Source organism: Leuresthes tenuis, unplaced genomic scaffold, assembly GCF_036924035.1.
Source record: "Leuresthes tenuis unplaced genomic scaffold, fLeuTen1.0.hap1 SCAF_19, whole genome shotgun sequence".
Classification (NCBI taxonomy): domain Eukaryota; kingdom Metazoa; phylum Chordata; class Actinopteri; order Atheriniformes; family Atherinopsidae; genus Leuresthes; species Leuresthes tenuis.
The window spans coordinates 1,332,870-1,348,972 of NW_027325373.1; the positions used below are offsets into that span (position 1 = coordinate 1,332,870).

At 43.2% G+C, this 16,103-nt stretch overlaps 1 protein-coding gene across 1 annotated transcript; it reads left to right on the forward strand.

The window, feature by feature from the left end:
- Nucleotides 1–302: 302 nt before the first annotated feature.
- LOC140277484 (oncostatin-M-specific receptor subunit beta-like) lies at nt 303–15,908 on the forward strand. Its single transcript, XM_072372546.1, has 17 exons — nt 303–336; nt 1,308–1,459; nt 1,535–1,676; nt 1,757–2,020; nt 2,111–2,222; nt 5,520–5,653; nt 5,735–5,874; nt 5,947–6,100; nt 6,176–6,237; nt 8,280–8,502; nt 10,609–10,788; nt 10,882–10,983; nt 11,068–11,226; nt 14,069–14,218; nt 14,334–14,421; nt 14,512–14,578; nt 14,689–15,908. The coding sequence occupies exons 1-17, from the start codon at nt 303–305 to the stop codon at nt 15,127–15,129; spliced, it is 2,604 nt and encodes an 867-aa protein (XP_072228647.1). The 3' UTR covers nt 15,130–15,908.
- The last annotated feature ends 195 nt before the right edge of the window (nt 15,909–16,103 follow it).

The following is a 16,103-nucleotide window of genomic DNA, read 5'->3' on the forward strand; positions in this document are numbered from 1 at the left end:
GGAGGAGTTTCTCCTGGTCTTTCTGGATAAGTTAAAGATGGATTTCATGCATAGACACATGAGAAAAGAACTGTTTTTAACCTGGATTTAAAAACATTTGGTGACAGTTTAACCTCTTCTGGCAGTTTGTTCCACTTGTTTGCAGCATAGCAGCTAAATGCTGCTTCTCTGGAGTCTTTCTTCACAAAATCAACTTTCTTTGCCCTTTTTAATAATCGTCTGTCCGGGGTTCTGTTTGAATATACTGCAGATGTGCGCCAGGAAGTCCAGAATAAACAGATTGAACCTTCAACACAGAGTATATGAAATCCCAGCTGGATGCAAAGTGGAAAAGAGGTAGAACTGAAAGGTATAAATGTTCCTAAAGGAGCCTGATTCTGATTCAATGACAGCATTTCACAGCGTTTTTTCACCTGTTCCCCGGCTCCATGCAGCTTATCAGGAGGTTACTGGGAGAATTTCCTCTGTCATGCAACAAATAACTCTGTTTCTCTGCTGTAATAAATCATTTTATGGATCTTTTTATGACTTATGATTAAATGGATGCAGAGAATCAGAACTTAATGCAGTCATGGCAGGGGGGGGGGGGGGGGGGGATCTCTGTTCCTTCCATGAAGCATGGAGGAGACTCCAAGGCATCAGCTCAACAGAATGCAGTGTTTGAAGAGCTGAGAGGAGCTGAGATTTGCCTTTGAACTGTCGGGGCAGCTGTTGTTGAAAAGGTTGAGCTTTTGTCAGATGCTGGCTGCAGGATCCCTGATGAACCTGCTTACTGTGTCTTTGATGCAGAGTCCAGTCATCTTACTTCCTGACAAGTCCATCCATCCATTTATGGGGGGGGGGGGGGGCTGGAGCCTATCCCAGCAGTCATCGGGCAAAAGGCGGGGTCACCCTGGACAGGTCGCCGGTCCATCACAGGGCCACATAGAGACAAACGAGACAAACAATCATGCACGCTCACACTCACTCCTACGGACAATTTGGAGTCACCAATTAACCTGACATGCATGTTTTTGGATGGTGGGAGGAAGCCGGAGAACCCGGAGAGAACCCACGCATACACGGGGAGAACATGTCCTGACAAGTCATTTTAGTTTAATCCTTAAAAGACAGCAGAGCTTTCATTAAAACAAAAGGTTTAAAGTTTGCAGAAGAATGAAGAAACTGCTATAATAAGCTCTGCTTTGAGGAACTTTCTGTGGTTCATCAGGACTCCTTAATGTTGGTTTTTGCTCATGAAGAAGACAGAAATGTGATCTTCTTCTTAATTTAGCCTTTAACGTGCATCTCATCGTCATTTTGCTCAGATGTTTCGGACTGCGGACCTCAGAATGTGGCTCTGAACAGCTCGGGTCAGATGCTCCTGTTAACGTGGGAAGATGAGCCGTCGTGCGCAGCAGCGCGTGACGCGCTCATCTATCAGCTGACCGTCCTGATAGCAGAAAAGGAGGAACATCGTGTAAGTTCAACAGAAACAGACCGGCGTGGCTGACTTTTAGAGCCGCTTTCAGAGAAATACACTCAAATGTTTCAGGATGAAGTTGCTGTGGCACCTGAGCAGATGGGATCGACTCATTCCTGGAACTGGACGTCCCGCTTCCCGTTAGAGTGCGCGGCTCATTCAGTCAGGCTGAGCTCCCAACGCGACAAGCGCACTGAAGAGAGGACTCTGCCTGGTTGGTTCTCCCCTCAGTTTAAATCACATGTCTTCCAGTGTCGCACATCGCGCTCATTGTGTCTCCTCGTTGCTTTTCAGAAATCTCAAGCTCCAAAAGGAGGAATATTTACCCACAGGACAAATACTTTGAGGTAGGAAGCTTGGCCACTTTCTGCTGCTTTGTGCCTGTCGGGGAAAGGTTTGAGAGAATGTATCCGAGTGGTAACGATGGCAGAAACGTGAGCACCATCCAGATCAGCAACCAGACGCATGCCCTGACGGTCCGGTTCGGCCGGGATACAGCAGTTGATGTCAAATGTAAAACCAGCGGCGGAGTCTATGGAGCTTCTGCTTTTATTGTTCGTAAGTATGACTTAGAAGTGGAAACTCTGGTGTCATTCAGTGAATGTTGTTGATAAATGCCGTCTCTTTTTCTTTTGTTCCGTGAATCAGAACCACCGACAGATCTTCAGTGTGAAACACAGGATATGGAGTCAGTGTTGTGTCACTGGACTGTAGGAACAGTGAGGAGCTGGAATCCAACGGAGTATCAGCTGCTTGGAAGGTATGAAGAAACTGTACCGACACTAAAGCAGGCAATCCAGTCCAATTAAGCCTTATTTATATAGGGCCAAATGTCATCTCAACGCACTTCAAAGATACAAGACAATTAAAGCCAATTAAAGCCAATTAAAGCCAATTAAAGCCAATTAAAGCCAGTTAAATCCAATTAAATCCAATTAAAGCCAATTAAAGCCAGTTAGAGTCCAATTTATTACATTCAAAATTCAATCAGAGACAATAAAACAGTTTCCCAGCAAAGGAAACCAGCAGATTCCACTGAAACTTCTCTCTGATCCTGAGCTGCACGAGGCGACTGTGGAGAGAAAAAACTCCTTTTAACAGGAAGAAACCTCCATCAGAACCAGAACCAGGAAGGGTCCATCTGCCTGGACCAGCTGGGGCTGAGAGGACAGGAAAGAGGGGACAACAAGCAGCGTAACACCAGGCCAGAGATACCTGCTGAGAGAGAAACACAAGTTAATGACAGCAATGATGTCATCTGTACATGGAGGGAGGAGAGGTGCATCATGGGAGCTCCCCCAGCAGGCTGGGCCTATAGCAGCAGAACTATGGGATGTTTCAGGCTCACCTGAGCCATCCCTAACTATAAGCTTTATCAGAAAGGAAAGTTTCAGCCTGATCTTAAAGGTAGAGAGGGTGTCTGCTTCCTGAAGCCAAACTGGCAGCTGGTTCCACAGAGAGGTGCCTGATAACTGAAGGCTCTGCCTCCCATTCTGCTTTTAGGGGCCTGATAACTGAAGGCTCTGCCTCCCGTTCTGCTTTTAGGGGCCTGATAACTGAAGGCTCTGCCTCCCATTCTGCTTTTAGGGGCCTGATAACTGAAGGCTCTGCCTCCCAGTCTGCTTTTAGGGGCCTGATAACTGAAGGCTCTGCCTCCCATTCTGCTTTTAGGGGCCTGATAACTGAAGGCTCTGCCTCCCATTCTGCTTTTAGGGGCCTGATAACTGAAGGCTCTGCCTCCCGTTCTGCTTTTAGGGGCCTGATAACTGAAGGCTCTGCCTCCCATTCTGCTTTTAGGGGCCTGATAACTGAAGACTCTGCCTCCCATTCTGCTTTTAGGGGCCTGATAACTGAAGGCTCTGCCTCCCATTCTGCTTTTAGGGGCCTGATAACTGAAGGCTCTGCCTCCCATTCTGCTTTTAGGGGCCTGATAACTGAAGGCTCTGCCTCCCATTCTGCTTTTAGGGGCCTGATAACTGAAGGCTCTGCCTCTTGTTCTGCTTTTAGGGGCCTGATAACTGAAGGCTCTGCCTCCCATTCTGCTTTTAGGGGCCTGATAACTGAAGGCTCTGCCTCCCATTCTGCTTTTAGGGGCCTGATAACTGAAGGCTCTGCCTCCCATTCTGCTTTTAGGGGCCTGATAACTGAAGGCTCTGCCTCCCATTCTACTTTTAGAAACTCTGGGAACCACAAGGAAACCAGCAGGCTGGGCCTATAGCAGCAGAACTATGGGATGTTTCAGGCTCACCTGAGCCATCCCTAACTATAAGCTTTATCAGAAAGGAAAGTTTGAGCCTGATCTTAAAGGTAGAGAGGGTGTCTGCTTCCTGAAGCCAAACTGGCAGCTGGTTCCACAGAGAGGGGCCTGATAACTGAAGGCTCTGCCTCCCATTCTGCTTTTAGGGGCCTGATAACTGAAGGCTCTGCCTCCCATTCTGCTTTTAGGGGCCTGATAACTGAAGGCTCTGCCTCCCATTCTGCTTTTAGGGGCCTGATAACTGAAGGCTCTGCCTCCCATTCTGCTTTTAGGGGCCTGATAACTGAAGGCTCTGCCTCCCATTCTGCTTTTAGGGGCCTGATAACTGAAGGCTCTGCCTCCCATTCTGCTTTTAGGGGCCTGATAACTGAAGGCTCTGCCTCCCATTCTGCTTTTAGGGGCCTGATAACTGAAGGCTCTGCCTCCCATTCTGCTTTTAGGGGCCTGATAACTGAAGGCTCTGCCTCCCATTCTGCTTTTAGGGGCCTGATAACTGAAGGCTCTGCCTCTTGTTCTGCTTTTAGGGGCCTGATAACTGAAGGCTCTGCCTCCCATTCTGCTTTTAGGGGCCTGATAACTGAAGGCTCTGCCTCCCATTCTGCTTTTAGGGGCCTGATAACTGAAGGCTCTGCCTCCCATTCTGCTTTTAGGGGCCTGATAACTGAAGGCTCTGCCTCCCATTCTGCTTTTAGGGGCCTGATAACTGAAGGTTCTGCCTCCCATTCTGCTTTTAGGGGCCTGATAACTGAAGGCTCTGCCTCCCATTCTGCTTTTAGGGGCCTGATAACTGAAGGCTCTGCCTCCCATTCTGCTTTTAGGGGCCTGATAACTGAAGGCTCTGCCTCCCATTCTGCTTTTAGGGGCCTTATAAATGAAGGCTCTGCCTCCCATTCTACTTTTAGAAACTCTGGGAACCACAAGGAAACCTACAGCCTGGGCCTATAGCAGCAGAACTATGGGATGTTTCAGGCTCACCTGAGCCATCCCTAACTATAAGCCAGTTAGGGATGGCCCCAGACCGGCTCCAGGGACATGGCTTTAGCTATCAGTCGGTTTTCAGTGGTGCGGGGCCGAGAGTCCAATTCGGATAACCTTCCTTCCAAAACCAACCCTTATGTACCATAAAGGAGGCAGAGGAGGAACTAAAGATCCAACACATGGAACAAGAGAAGGCAGGAGATGGAGGGAGAGAGCAGGAAGCCATGCTGAGCCAGAGAAGCAGACACACTGCTGGAAAAGGGAAAACATGTCAGAACACAGAAGATCTAAATAAATGGATGCTGGAATTAAAGAAACGGTGTGAGATTCACGAGTTTTTGTTGAGTTTTGTTGAGTTTCACGATGCAAACGTGTGTCACTCAGATGTATTTAATAATCCCAGAGAAGCAGAAGTTCCACAGAGCACAGATGAGGTTTAATTTAAAGTTTATTCCTCTGTGGTAGAACAGGATTTAAAACGTTGAATCTCACCAAGAACTTCGTCTGTTTGAGAGCAAAGTAAATCATTTGTAAGTCGCTTTGGATAAAAGCATCTGCTAAATACAGAAACAGAAACATAAACAAAGGCACATCTGGAGTTTCTACAAGTTAAGCCTCAATAATAAAAAACATTTCAAAATAAAAGCATGAATAGAATTTTCTTTTCTATTCTATTCTATTTTTTTAATTTTATGATTAGGGTTCAGTTGCTGACAAATGAAATGAAATATTTATGGCATTTCCTGACTTCCAGTATTAATGGCTTCTGTCTTAATGTTAATGGCACAAATAACGCAGCCCAGATGCCTTCTTCTCTTTCAGGAACTGTCCAGGATCTGATGGAAGATGTTCGCAGAAGATGGAAGTGAAAGCTGGAGAACAAAACTGGACCTTAACAGCACAAACGAGGGCTGGAAAGGTGGAGCTCCATGACTCTGGAGACCTGACAAAAAGAGGTGAAGCTTCAGGAACAAATTTAGCGCTTCCTCAACTAAAATGTTTCACAAACTGAGCTGACGGCTGCGCTTCTTCCTCAGTACGCATGTTTGCTCCGGATGGAGTCTCAGCTTCAGACGTGAACGCCAGAAATGTCAGCCTGCAGTGGGGCTGGAGGGTGCCGCAGTACAACCACCTCAATCTGACCTGCCAGTTAGATGTTAGCGACAGAAACTCCGCAGTAAGTTGATGTTAATCAGGAGGGTGAAATGTCCCTGAGCTCCACTCACTTTTACCCGCATCGTGTTTCCAGACTGAACACTTTGGAGTCGGCCTGAAAGTCGCGCTTCTGAACGACTTGATACCAAACTGGAACTATAAAGTGAAAGTACGATGTGGAACAGCTCAGTATTTCTGGAAATGGGGAGACTGGAGCGAAAGTATCCACTTTCACACAAAGGGTGACGGTAAGTGAATCCTTCATAAAAACAGAGAAACGTGGAAGTTCAGTCCTGCGAATCCAGTTTGTGTTTGCGCCACAGTTCCAGATGCGCTCGATGTTTGGATGCAAAAGAAGAAAAGCGAGGTGGAGATCATTTGGAGGGTGAGTCTCATTATGCTGAAAGCACAATATGTACAATTTCATTTCAGTCAGTGGCTGTAAATGTGTTGAATTATATCAGATTAAACAATTAAGAATTAACTCCAACATCAGGCTAAAGCTGTTTGATATGCATTAAAATGTAAAAATAAACTTAATAACAGCAGGAGAGCTCCAACCAATTCATGCCCTTAAAACTGTAAATTCAACTGATTTCCTTCCTGCAGAAAAATCAAACAATAATTTTCATAAACATCTTTTAAAATCTTGTTTTTATTTAACTATAAATAGTTTGAATTGGTTGGAAACTATAAATAGTTTGAATTGACAGTTAAAACATCGTAAAACTGTAAATTCAACTGATTTCCTTCCTGCAAAACAAATCAAACAACAAGAATTTTCATAAACATCTTTTAAAATCTTATTTTTATTTAACTGTAAATAGTTTGAATTGGTTGGAAACTATAAATAGTTTGAATTGACAGTTAAAAGAACGTAAAACTGCAAATTCAACTGATTTCCTTCCTGCAGAAAAATCAAAACAAATAATTTTCATAAACATCTTTTAAAATCTTGTTTTTATTTAACTATAAATAGTTTGAATTGACAGTTAAAACACCGTAAAACTGTAAATTCAACTGATTTCCTTCCTGCAGAAAAATCAAACAATAATTTTCATAAACATCTTTTAAAATCTTATTTTTATTTAACTGTAAATAGTTTGAATTGGTTGGAAACTATAAATAGTTTGAATTGACAGTTAAAACACCGTAAAACTATAAATTCAACTGATTTCCTTCCTGCAAAACAAATAAAACAACAATCATTTTCATAAACGTCTTTTAAAATCTTATTTTTATTTAACTATAAATAGTTTGAATTGGTTGGAAACTATAAATAGTTTGAATTGACAGTTAAAACACCGTAAAACTATAAATTCAACTGATTTCCTTCCTGCAAAACAAATAAAACAACAATAATTTTCATAAACATCTTTTAAAATCTTATTTTTATTTAACTATAAATAGTTTGAATTGGTTGGAAACTATAAATAGTTTGAATTAACAGTTAAAACACCGTAAAACTGTAAATTCAACTGATTTCCTTCCTGCAGAAAAATCAAACTTTCATAAACATCTTTTAAAATCTTGTTTTTATTTAACTATAAATAGTTTGAATTGGTTGGAAACTATAAATAGTTTGAATTGGTTGGAAACTATAAATAGTTTGAATTGGTTGGAAACTATAAATAGTTTTAATTGGTTGGAAACTATAAATAGTTTGAATTGACAGTTAAAACACCGTAAAACTGTAAATTAAACTGATTTCCTTCCTGCAAAACAAATCAAACAACAATAATGTTCATAAACATCTTTTAAAATCTTATTTTTATTTAACTATAAATAGTTTGAATTGGTTGGAAACTATAAATAGTTTGAATTGGTTGGAAACTATAAGTAGTTTGAATTGACAGTTAAAACACCGTAAAACTGTAAATTAAACTGATTTCCTTCCTGCAAAACAAATCAAACAACAATAATTTTCATAAACATCTTTTAAAATATGATTCAAATGTTCAGTGTGACTCGGGCTGCTTCTTTATTAACAAACAGCTGTTTGTCTTCAGTTTAATAAGTTAATTCCCCTTCCGTTCTGCATGTTCATCCACAGCATTAAAGCCACTGGCTTAAAAGCACGTTGCCTTCATGCTGCTTCACCTGTCAGTGGTTTTAATGATGTGGCAGCCAATATCAGCCCAGAGAACGGTGCTCTAAGCACCGGTTTGTGCACGGTGCATGAAGGCCTGCACAATAATGGTATTGATCAGAAAGTGAAACACCTCTTAGTATTGATTCTTAGTCACTTAAAGAATCAGACACTTTTTAACCCTTTACCATGACTCATTAGATTTTCTTTTTTATAACAACCTGAAACTTCAGCAGCATCAGGTTATTTACAGTATTATTATGAACTATTGTTAGAGTTTAAGCACAGTGACTATTCCTCAGTGGTGTTAAACCAAGGTCCTGTTGTTATCTCTGCAGATGCCACTGGCCAATCAGAGTCACGGAAACATCACAGACTTTGAAGTGTCCTGTGCAAAGACCAGCGAGAGAGCTCAGCCCAACATAACCAAAGTGCCTCACACCAGGCGCAGTGTCACGCTCAGTTTGGACACCAGAGAAGAGCATATTATCACAGTCAGAGCTCTGAACATCTACGGCAGCTCGTCCCCATCAATCATCATCATTCCAGGCTTCAGTCCAGGTTAGAGGATTCACAAATCTGTGTCTTTACTGTGAGAACTCCCTTCAGTTCTGACCAGGGTCCCTGTTAAAGGGGAACTCCGGTGTTTTTAAACCTTATTTCTGGCATGAAATACGTTCATCTGCTCACTGAGAACAGTTTGGTGAAAGTCGGCGTCCTTCGGAAGATATTTAGATAACTGGAGATCCATATAACGGAGTGAACGGGGCTTAGAGGATGCAGCCTCTAAATAAGGCATTATCTGTCTTTATTTCACCAATACTTTAAGAAGAATGAATGAATGAACGTGTGCTATAGCTCTGTTAGCTCATAGCTGCTGTTATGTTCCTACTTGCAGCTATAGGAGAGCTAACGGAGGGATTTCTACACAGGCACTCTGCTGGGACCACTTCATCCACACGCCCCCCTGCAGCACAGTTTATTCACTCCGTGCTCTGTGACAGTCGGCTAACTTCACACAGAGTTTGCTGCTGATAGTTTTGTGCAACATGGCAGAATATTTATCAGATTTTGACAACGTGAACGACAACTTTGAGTAAGATGGACGTTCTTACCGGAGTAAATAAGGATGTTTTTTCACAAGTTTTGAAGGAAATTTAAAGCAGGCTTTTGAAATGTTGCCTTATAGAAAATGTGCACGTGGCTGCATTAAACTGCGGCTAACTAGACATTAAAGAGAGGCATTATCTGTCTTTATTTCACCAATACTTTAAGAAGAATGAATGAATGAACGTGTGCTATAGCTCTGTTAGCTCATAGCTGCTGTTAGCTCATAGCTGCTGTTAGCTCATAGCTCTGTTAGCTCATAGCTGCTGTTAGCTCAAAGCTGCTGTTAGCTCATAGCTGCTGTTAGCTCATAGCTCTGTTAGCTCATAGCTGCTGTTAGCTCATAGCTGCTGTTAGCTCATAGCTCTGTTATGTGGCTACTTGCAGCTATAGGAGAGCTAACGGAGGGATTTCTACACAGGCACTCTACTGGGACCACTTCATCCTAAAAATACCGGAGTTCCCCTTTAATGCTAACATGATCAGACTAAAACCATACGCTTCTTTTGGCTGAGAGCCTGATGTTTCTGCCCTAAGAGCTCCCTCCTTTAAATGCTGTAAAACTCTAAGCAGGCTGCCATATATTTCTATGAAAGTGGCTTCTGTTAATCTGCAATCATTAAGGCAGCTGGTAGGAAGCCGTCTGCTCTTTCGAGTGGATTCTCCCGTCTCTTCGGAGACTTCAGACACAATGTTCGGGGCTCTTGGTTACTTCCATCACACAGACTCTGCTTGCTCAGTCACACAGTTAGATATTAAGCAAAAAAGGGGACAAAAGGATGAACAGTTTGTCTTGTCAGTGTAATTAAGGTGTTAAATCTAAGATTTAACAACAATAAACATCTTTTTTAAGTGTAATTAAGGTGTTAAATCTAAGATTTAACAACAATAAACATCTTTTTTAAGTGTAATTAAGGTGTTAAATCTAAGATTTAACAACAATAAACATCTTTTTTAAGTGTAATTAAGGTGTTAAATCTAAGATTTAACAACAATAAACATCTTTTTTAAGTGTAATTAAGGTGTTAAATTAAGGTTAATTAATTATGGTGTTAAATCTAAGATTTAACAACAATAAACATCTTTTTTAAGTGTAATTAAGGTGTTAAATTAAGGTTAATTAATTAAGGTGTTAAATCTAAGATTTAACAACAATAAACATCTTTTTTAAGTGTAATTAAGGTGTTAAATTAAGGTTAATTAATTATGGTGTTAAATCTAAGATTTAACAACAATAAACATCTTATTTAAGTGTAATTATGGTGTTAAATCTAAGATTTAACAACAATAAACATCTTTTTTAAGTGTAATTAAGGTGTTAAATCTAAGATTTAACAACAAACATCTTTTTTAAGTGTAATTAAGGTGTTAAATTAAGGTTAATTAATTAAGGTGTTAAATCTAAGATTTAACAACAATAAACACCTTTTTTAAGTGTAATTAAGGTGTTAAATTAAGGTTAATTAATTAAGGTGTTAAATCTAAGATTTAACAACAATAAACATCTTTTTTAAGTGTAATTAAGGTGTTAAATCTAAGATTTAAAGTCTTCATTTTCAGAGAGAACCGCAGTAAACACGTCTTGGATCACTGGCACCGACGGAGGCTTCGACCTGTCCTGGACTGACAGCCCAGCAGCGAGCTGTGGGTACATTGTGGACTGGTGTCCTGCAGCTGCGAACGGCTCAGTGCAGTGGCTGAAACTACCCCCCAATCAGACCAGCGTCCGTATAACTTCAGGTAATCCTGAGCCCATGAAACCGTGCACGGCTGTGTGCACAGTTCCAGTCAAAAGCATGCAGACATGTAATGTAAGGTGTTGTTATTTCTCAGAAACCTTCAGAGATGGACAGAGATACTGGCTGTCAGTGTACGCCTGCATCCAGCGAGCTCCAGTGCTCCTCCAGAAAAGGGAGGGCTACGCCAGAGAGACGAGTGAGACAGAGCCCAATGATTCCTTTCACAATATTGGTGTTAAATAAACTTTATTCAAAAGTGTTTCATCCATCGTTTTGCCAGGAATTGAAGAGAAGCTGTTTAGACAACTTAAATTTAAAGAGCTGGACTCGGATGCTGAGATCTCCTGGGACCCTCTTCCTCTGAGGCAGCTGCCTGCCTCCATCCAAGGCTACAGGCTGAGCTATCGGGAGAATGGAGAAGTCTTCAGTGTGATCACAGGTGCTGCAACACTGACTCACACCTTAATCAGCAAGCACAACGCTGCCTGTACAGGATCATCCTGAAGGATCAGACCCAGGCTTTTAGCTCCGCAGGTGAAGGCAAATATCTGTATAAAGACGCCTGATCCAACAACGTCCACAAGCTGAATTATCCTGAACTGATTGTTGGACATGATTCAGAAGGCGCCCACCTGTCTGATCCTTGCAGTTTACGATGCATGAGATGACATTCAGCCGTGAAATCAAGAGGGAATTCTTGATTATGTCAAGAATCGCTGTTCAGAATTTAAACAAGTTCTGCAGTCTGCATCAGACCCCAGCTGCAATTCAATTCAGCTTTATTTATAAAGCGCCAGATTACAACAACTGTCATCTCAAGGCACTTAAATAATAAAGTCCAATTCAAGCCAATTGGAATTCAATTCATTGTAATCATAATCCAATTAATTCATATGGAGCCAATTCAAAAATAATATCCGAGCTAAGGAAACCAACAGATTGGACCGAAACTTGTCTTCAGTCCAATCTCCCGTCCTGAGCCTGAGGGACTGTGGAGAGGAACGACTCCCTTTAACAGGAAGAAACCTCTGGCAGAACCAGAACCAGGAAGAAACCTCTGGCAGAACCAGAACCAGGAAGAAACCTCTGGCAGAACCAGACTCAGGAAGAAACCTCTGGCAGAACCAGAACCAGGAAGAAACCTCTGGCAGAACCAGACTCAGGAAGAAACCTCTGGCAGAACCAGAACCAGGAAGAAACCTCTGGCAGAACCAGACTCAGGAAGAAACCTCTGGCAGAACCAGAACCAGGAAGAAACCTCTGGCAGAACCAGGAAGAAACCTCTGGCAGAACCAGAACCAGGAAGAAACCTCTGGCAGAACCAGAACCAGGAAGGGTGACCATCCGCCTTGACCAGCTGGGGTTTGAGAAGACAGAAAAGACAGAAAAGAGGGGAGAAAAACACCATAACACCATTCAAAGGATACCTGCTGGAACAGGGAAACACAAGTTAATAACCACAATAATGTCACATGAACATAAAATCATCTGAGAAATTAAACAGGGGGAAAAAGAGAGCAAAGTGAGGAAAGATGTGACAGATGAGCTCCCCCAGCAGTCTAAGCCTATAGCAGCAGAACTATGGGATGTTTCAGGCTCACCTGAGCCATCCCTAACTATAAGCTTTATCAGAAAGGAAAGTTTCAGCCTGATCTTAAAGGTAGAGAGGGTGTCTGCTTCCTGAAGCCAAACTGGCAGCTGGTTCCACAGAGAGGGGCCTGATAACTGAAGGCTCTGCCTCCCATTCTGCTTTTAGGGGCCTGATAACTGAAGGCTCTGCCTCCCGTTCTGCTTTTAGGGGCCTGATAACTGAAGGCTCTGCCTCCCATTCTGCTTTTAGGGGCCTGATAACTGAAGGCTCTGCCTCCCATTTTGCTTTTAGGGGCCCGATAACCAAAGGCTCTGCCTCCCATTCTGCTTTTAGGGGCCTGATAACTGAAGGCTCTGCCTCCCATTCTGCTTTTAGGGGCCTGATAACTGAAGGCTCTGCCTCCCGTTCTGCTTTTAGGGGCCTGATAACTGAAGGCTCTGCCTCCCATTCTGCTTTTAGGGGCCTGATAACTGAAGGCTCTGCCTCCCATTCTGCTTTTAGGGGCCTGATAACTGAAGGCTCTGCCTCCCAGTCTGCTTTTAGGGGCCTGATAACTGAAGGCTCTGCCTCCCATTCTGCTTTTAGGGGCCTGATAACTGAAGGCTCTGCTTCCCATTCTGCTTTTAGGGGCCTGATAACTGAAGGCTCTGCCTCCCATTCTGCTTTTAGGGGCCTGATAACTGAAGGCTCTGCCTCCCATTCTGCTTTTAGGGGCCTGATAACTGAAGGCTCTGCCTCCCATTCTGCTTTTAGGGGCCTGATAACTGAAGGCTCTGCCTCCCATTCTGCTTTTAGGGGCCTGATAACTGAAGGCTCTGCCTCCCATTCTGCTTTTAGGGGCCTGATAACTGAAGGCTCTGCCTCCCATTCTGCTTTTAGTGGCCTGATAACTGAAGGCTCTGCCTCCCATTCTGCTTTTAGGGGCCTGATAACTGAAGGCTCTGCCTCCCATTCTGCTTTTAGGGGCCTGATAACTGAAGGCTCTGCCTCCCATTCTTCTTTTAGGGGCCTGATAACTGAAGGCTCTGCCTCCCATTCTGCTTTTAGGGGCCTGATAACTGAAGGCTCTGCCTCCCATTCTGCTTTTAGGGGCCTGATAACTGAAGGCTCTGCCTCCCATTCTGCTTTTAGAAACTCTGGGAACCACAAGGAAACCTGCAGCCTGAGAGCAAAGTGCTCTGTTGGGGAAATATCCAACTGTGAGATCTTTAAGATGTGATGGAGCTCGGTCATTAAGAGCTTTATATGTGAGGAGAAGAACCTTAGATTCTATTCTGAATCTAACAGGGAGCCAATGAAGAGAAGCTAAAACTGGAGAAACATGATCTCTCCTGTTAGATCTCATCGGATGAGGGGAACTGAGCAGAGAGATGATCAATAGGCTGATAAGACTCTTATAGGTCCTTAGAACTCCAGTTAAACCCCCGTAGAGGTGGTCGGGTCCAGCTTTCCGTTTAAAGGGTGCAAGAACTCCACAAATCTGTCCTTTATCGTCTGGCCTGAAAAAAGCACGAATGTCATTTACCAAAATGTATGTTTTTCAATCTGTAAAAAAAGTATGAAACTCAACAAAAATCTGTTGAAAGATTGTGAAAAACATGACTAAATCTGCACGACACTAAACTTTACGCAGCTTGTTACGCAGATGATCTGATCGAGTTGTAATCGCTGCCATTTTGACTTGCTCCAGACGATCCTGAGGCCACCAGCCTGAGAGCAACGAACCTGAAGGCGCCGACGTACACCTTCACAGTGAGCGCTCGGACAGCGCTGGGGGAGTGCTGCGGTGAAGACATCACCGTCTCCCTGAGCTCCCCCAGTAGGTTTCCCTTTTACAGCAGCACAGAGACGTGGAAATAGCGTTTTTTTGCAGTAAAACGAACATGAAAGGTGAATCGTAGCTTCTCCAGCTGCTGAACCTTTGTTGATGTGTCTCTGCTGTTTCCTTCGAGCAGATAACCTGATCAGGTCGGTGTTCATTTCTCTGGGGACAGCTTTTGTTCTCCTCTCCTTCATCATCTGCTGCTACGGACGCTGGGATTAGTGAGCAAACACCTTCATTTTCTGTGAAATTTGACTCTTTTGTTAGCTTATTTGTGAGATTTATTTTTCATGCATTTTTACGTCAAACAGCATCAAAGAGAAGGTTTATCCTCCAATCCCAAAGCCGGTGTTGGTGGACAGGTGGTCGGCGTCGCCTGTAAGTACTGATTATAACAGAGTTAAAACATTAAATGGCTTCCTTATAGCTTCATGTTTACAGCATTTAGCGCCGGCTGTCTGTGAATCTGACGTTTCTCTGTCCAACAGGCTGCACACAGTTTTCCTTCCCTTCACACGGATCAGAGCGACCACAGTGAAGAAAAGTGCATTATTCCGCAGCTGCAACATAAATGTGACCCTCTGGTGACTGATTATGTCCTCCCCAAGATGTCTGCTCCACAAACTCCTTGCTGTCCCTGCAGTGACCGCCTTGAACAGTTCATCTCACCTCCCCTCAGTATGTGCACCATCCCATCTCCAGGTTTACCAGCTTCTCCATTCAGAGGAACATTTCCCAACCCAACGTATAACCTGATGGTGCAGAGAGGGGATCAGCCGTCCGGCTCAGAAACGGAGGGATCCTCCAGTGGATACCAGCCTCAGAGTCGGTCGGAAAGCTTCAGTCTAAAGCAGGCAGAGGAGGATGCTGAGAGCACCATGACCTGTGTCTCCTCTTACATTTTATTACCACAGTTATCTGCCACATAGTTGCTCCACGAGGATCATAAATGTGAACACCTTTCCACCGTCTACTCGCTACAAAGAACCATAAACTAGATGGGATAACTTGTAAAATAGATTTAACAAGTTAAAACATTGTTCAAACCAAAGAGCTGACAGACAAAAAAAGCTAATCGGGTGCAGAAGACTGGAGCCAAAGTGAAGACATTTAACGTCTAACATAGTGTGCATGAAAGGCAGCGTAGATTAACTGTTACAGCTGCCATGCAGACGAGTCTCACTCCTCTGATTAAAGGTTTCTTACAGGAAGCTTTAACTTCTTTAACTCTCCTGGTTTCTCTCTCTGGAGTCTGGATATTATACGCTGGCCGGTGGTTCTCACCAACATTCAACTCAGTCATGCTCCATTTCCTGAACAGACCTCTCCATCGTGTTTATTGTATATTTCTTATTCAGGGTTTCCCCCCCGTTTTGTCCTCTGATCGTGGCTCTTGTGCTTCCTGGTTGTCGCTCCTTTGCAGACTCATGACTCAGAAATGAAACCTTTTCCATCAGAGTGGGAAACCCCTGCAGAGGCTTTACAAATCCTGTCTTTGGCACATTTACACACTGAGAAACAACTCCTCTGACACCTGAAACATGGCTCAGATGGTTGAATTTTCCAATCAGAAGACTGGTAGATTGAATCCAAGGCCCCTCTATGTGACTTAGTGTCCTCAGACGAGACAGAGTCAGCGTGTGATTATAGACAAAAAGGGCTGCCTATATAAAGTGCAAATATATAATAAAAAGCTGTAAATGGTAAATGGACTGTACTTCTATAGAGCTTTTCTAGTCCAGCTGACCACTCAAAGCACTTTTTACACTACATGCCACATTAACTGTATAATTAAATGAATGAGAAACACATGGTCATTTATGAGTTGCCAGTTTTTGACACGATATCCCCCTTCATCAAATGTCTCTCGCTTTGGCACGTTATGGACCATCTGCAGAGTTTC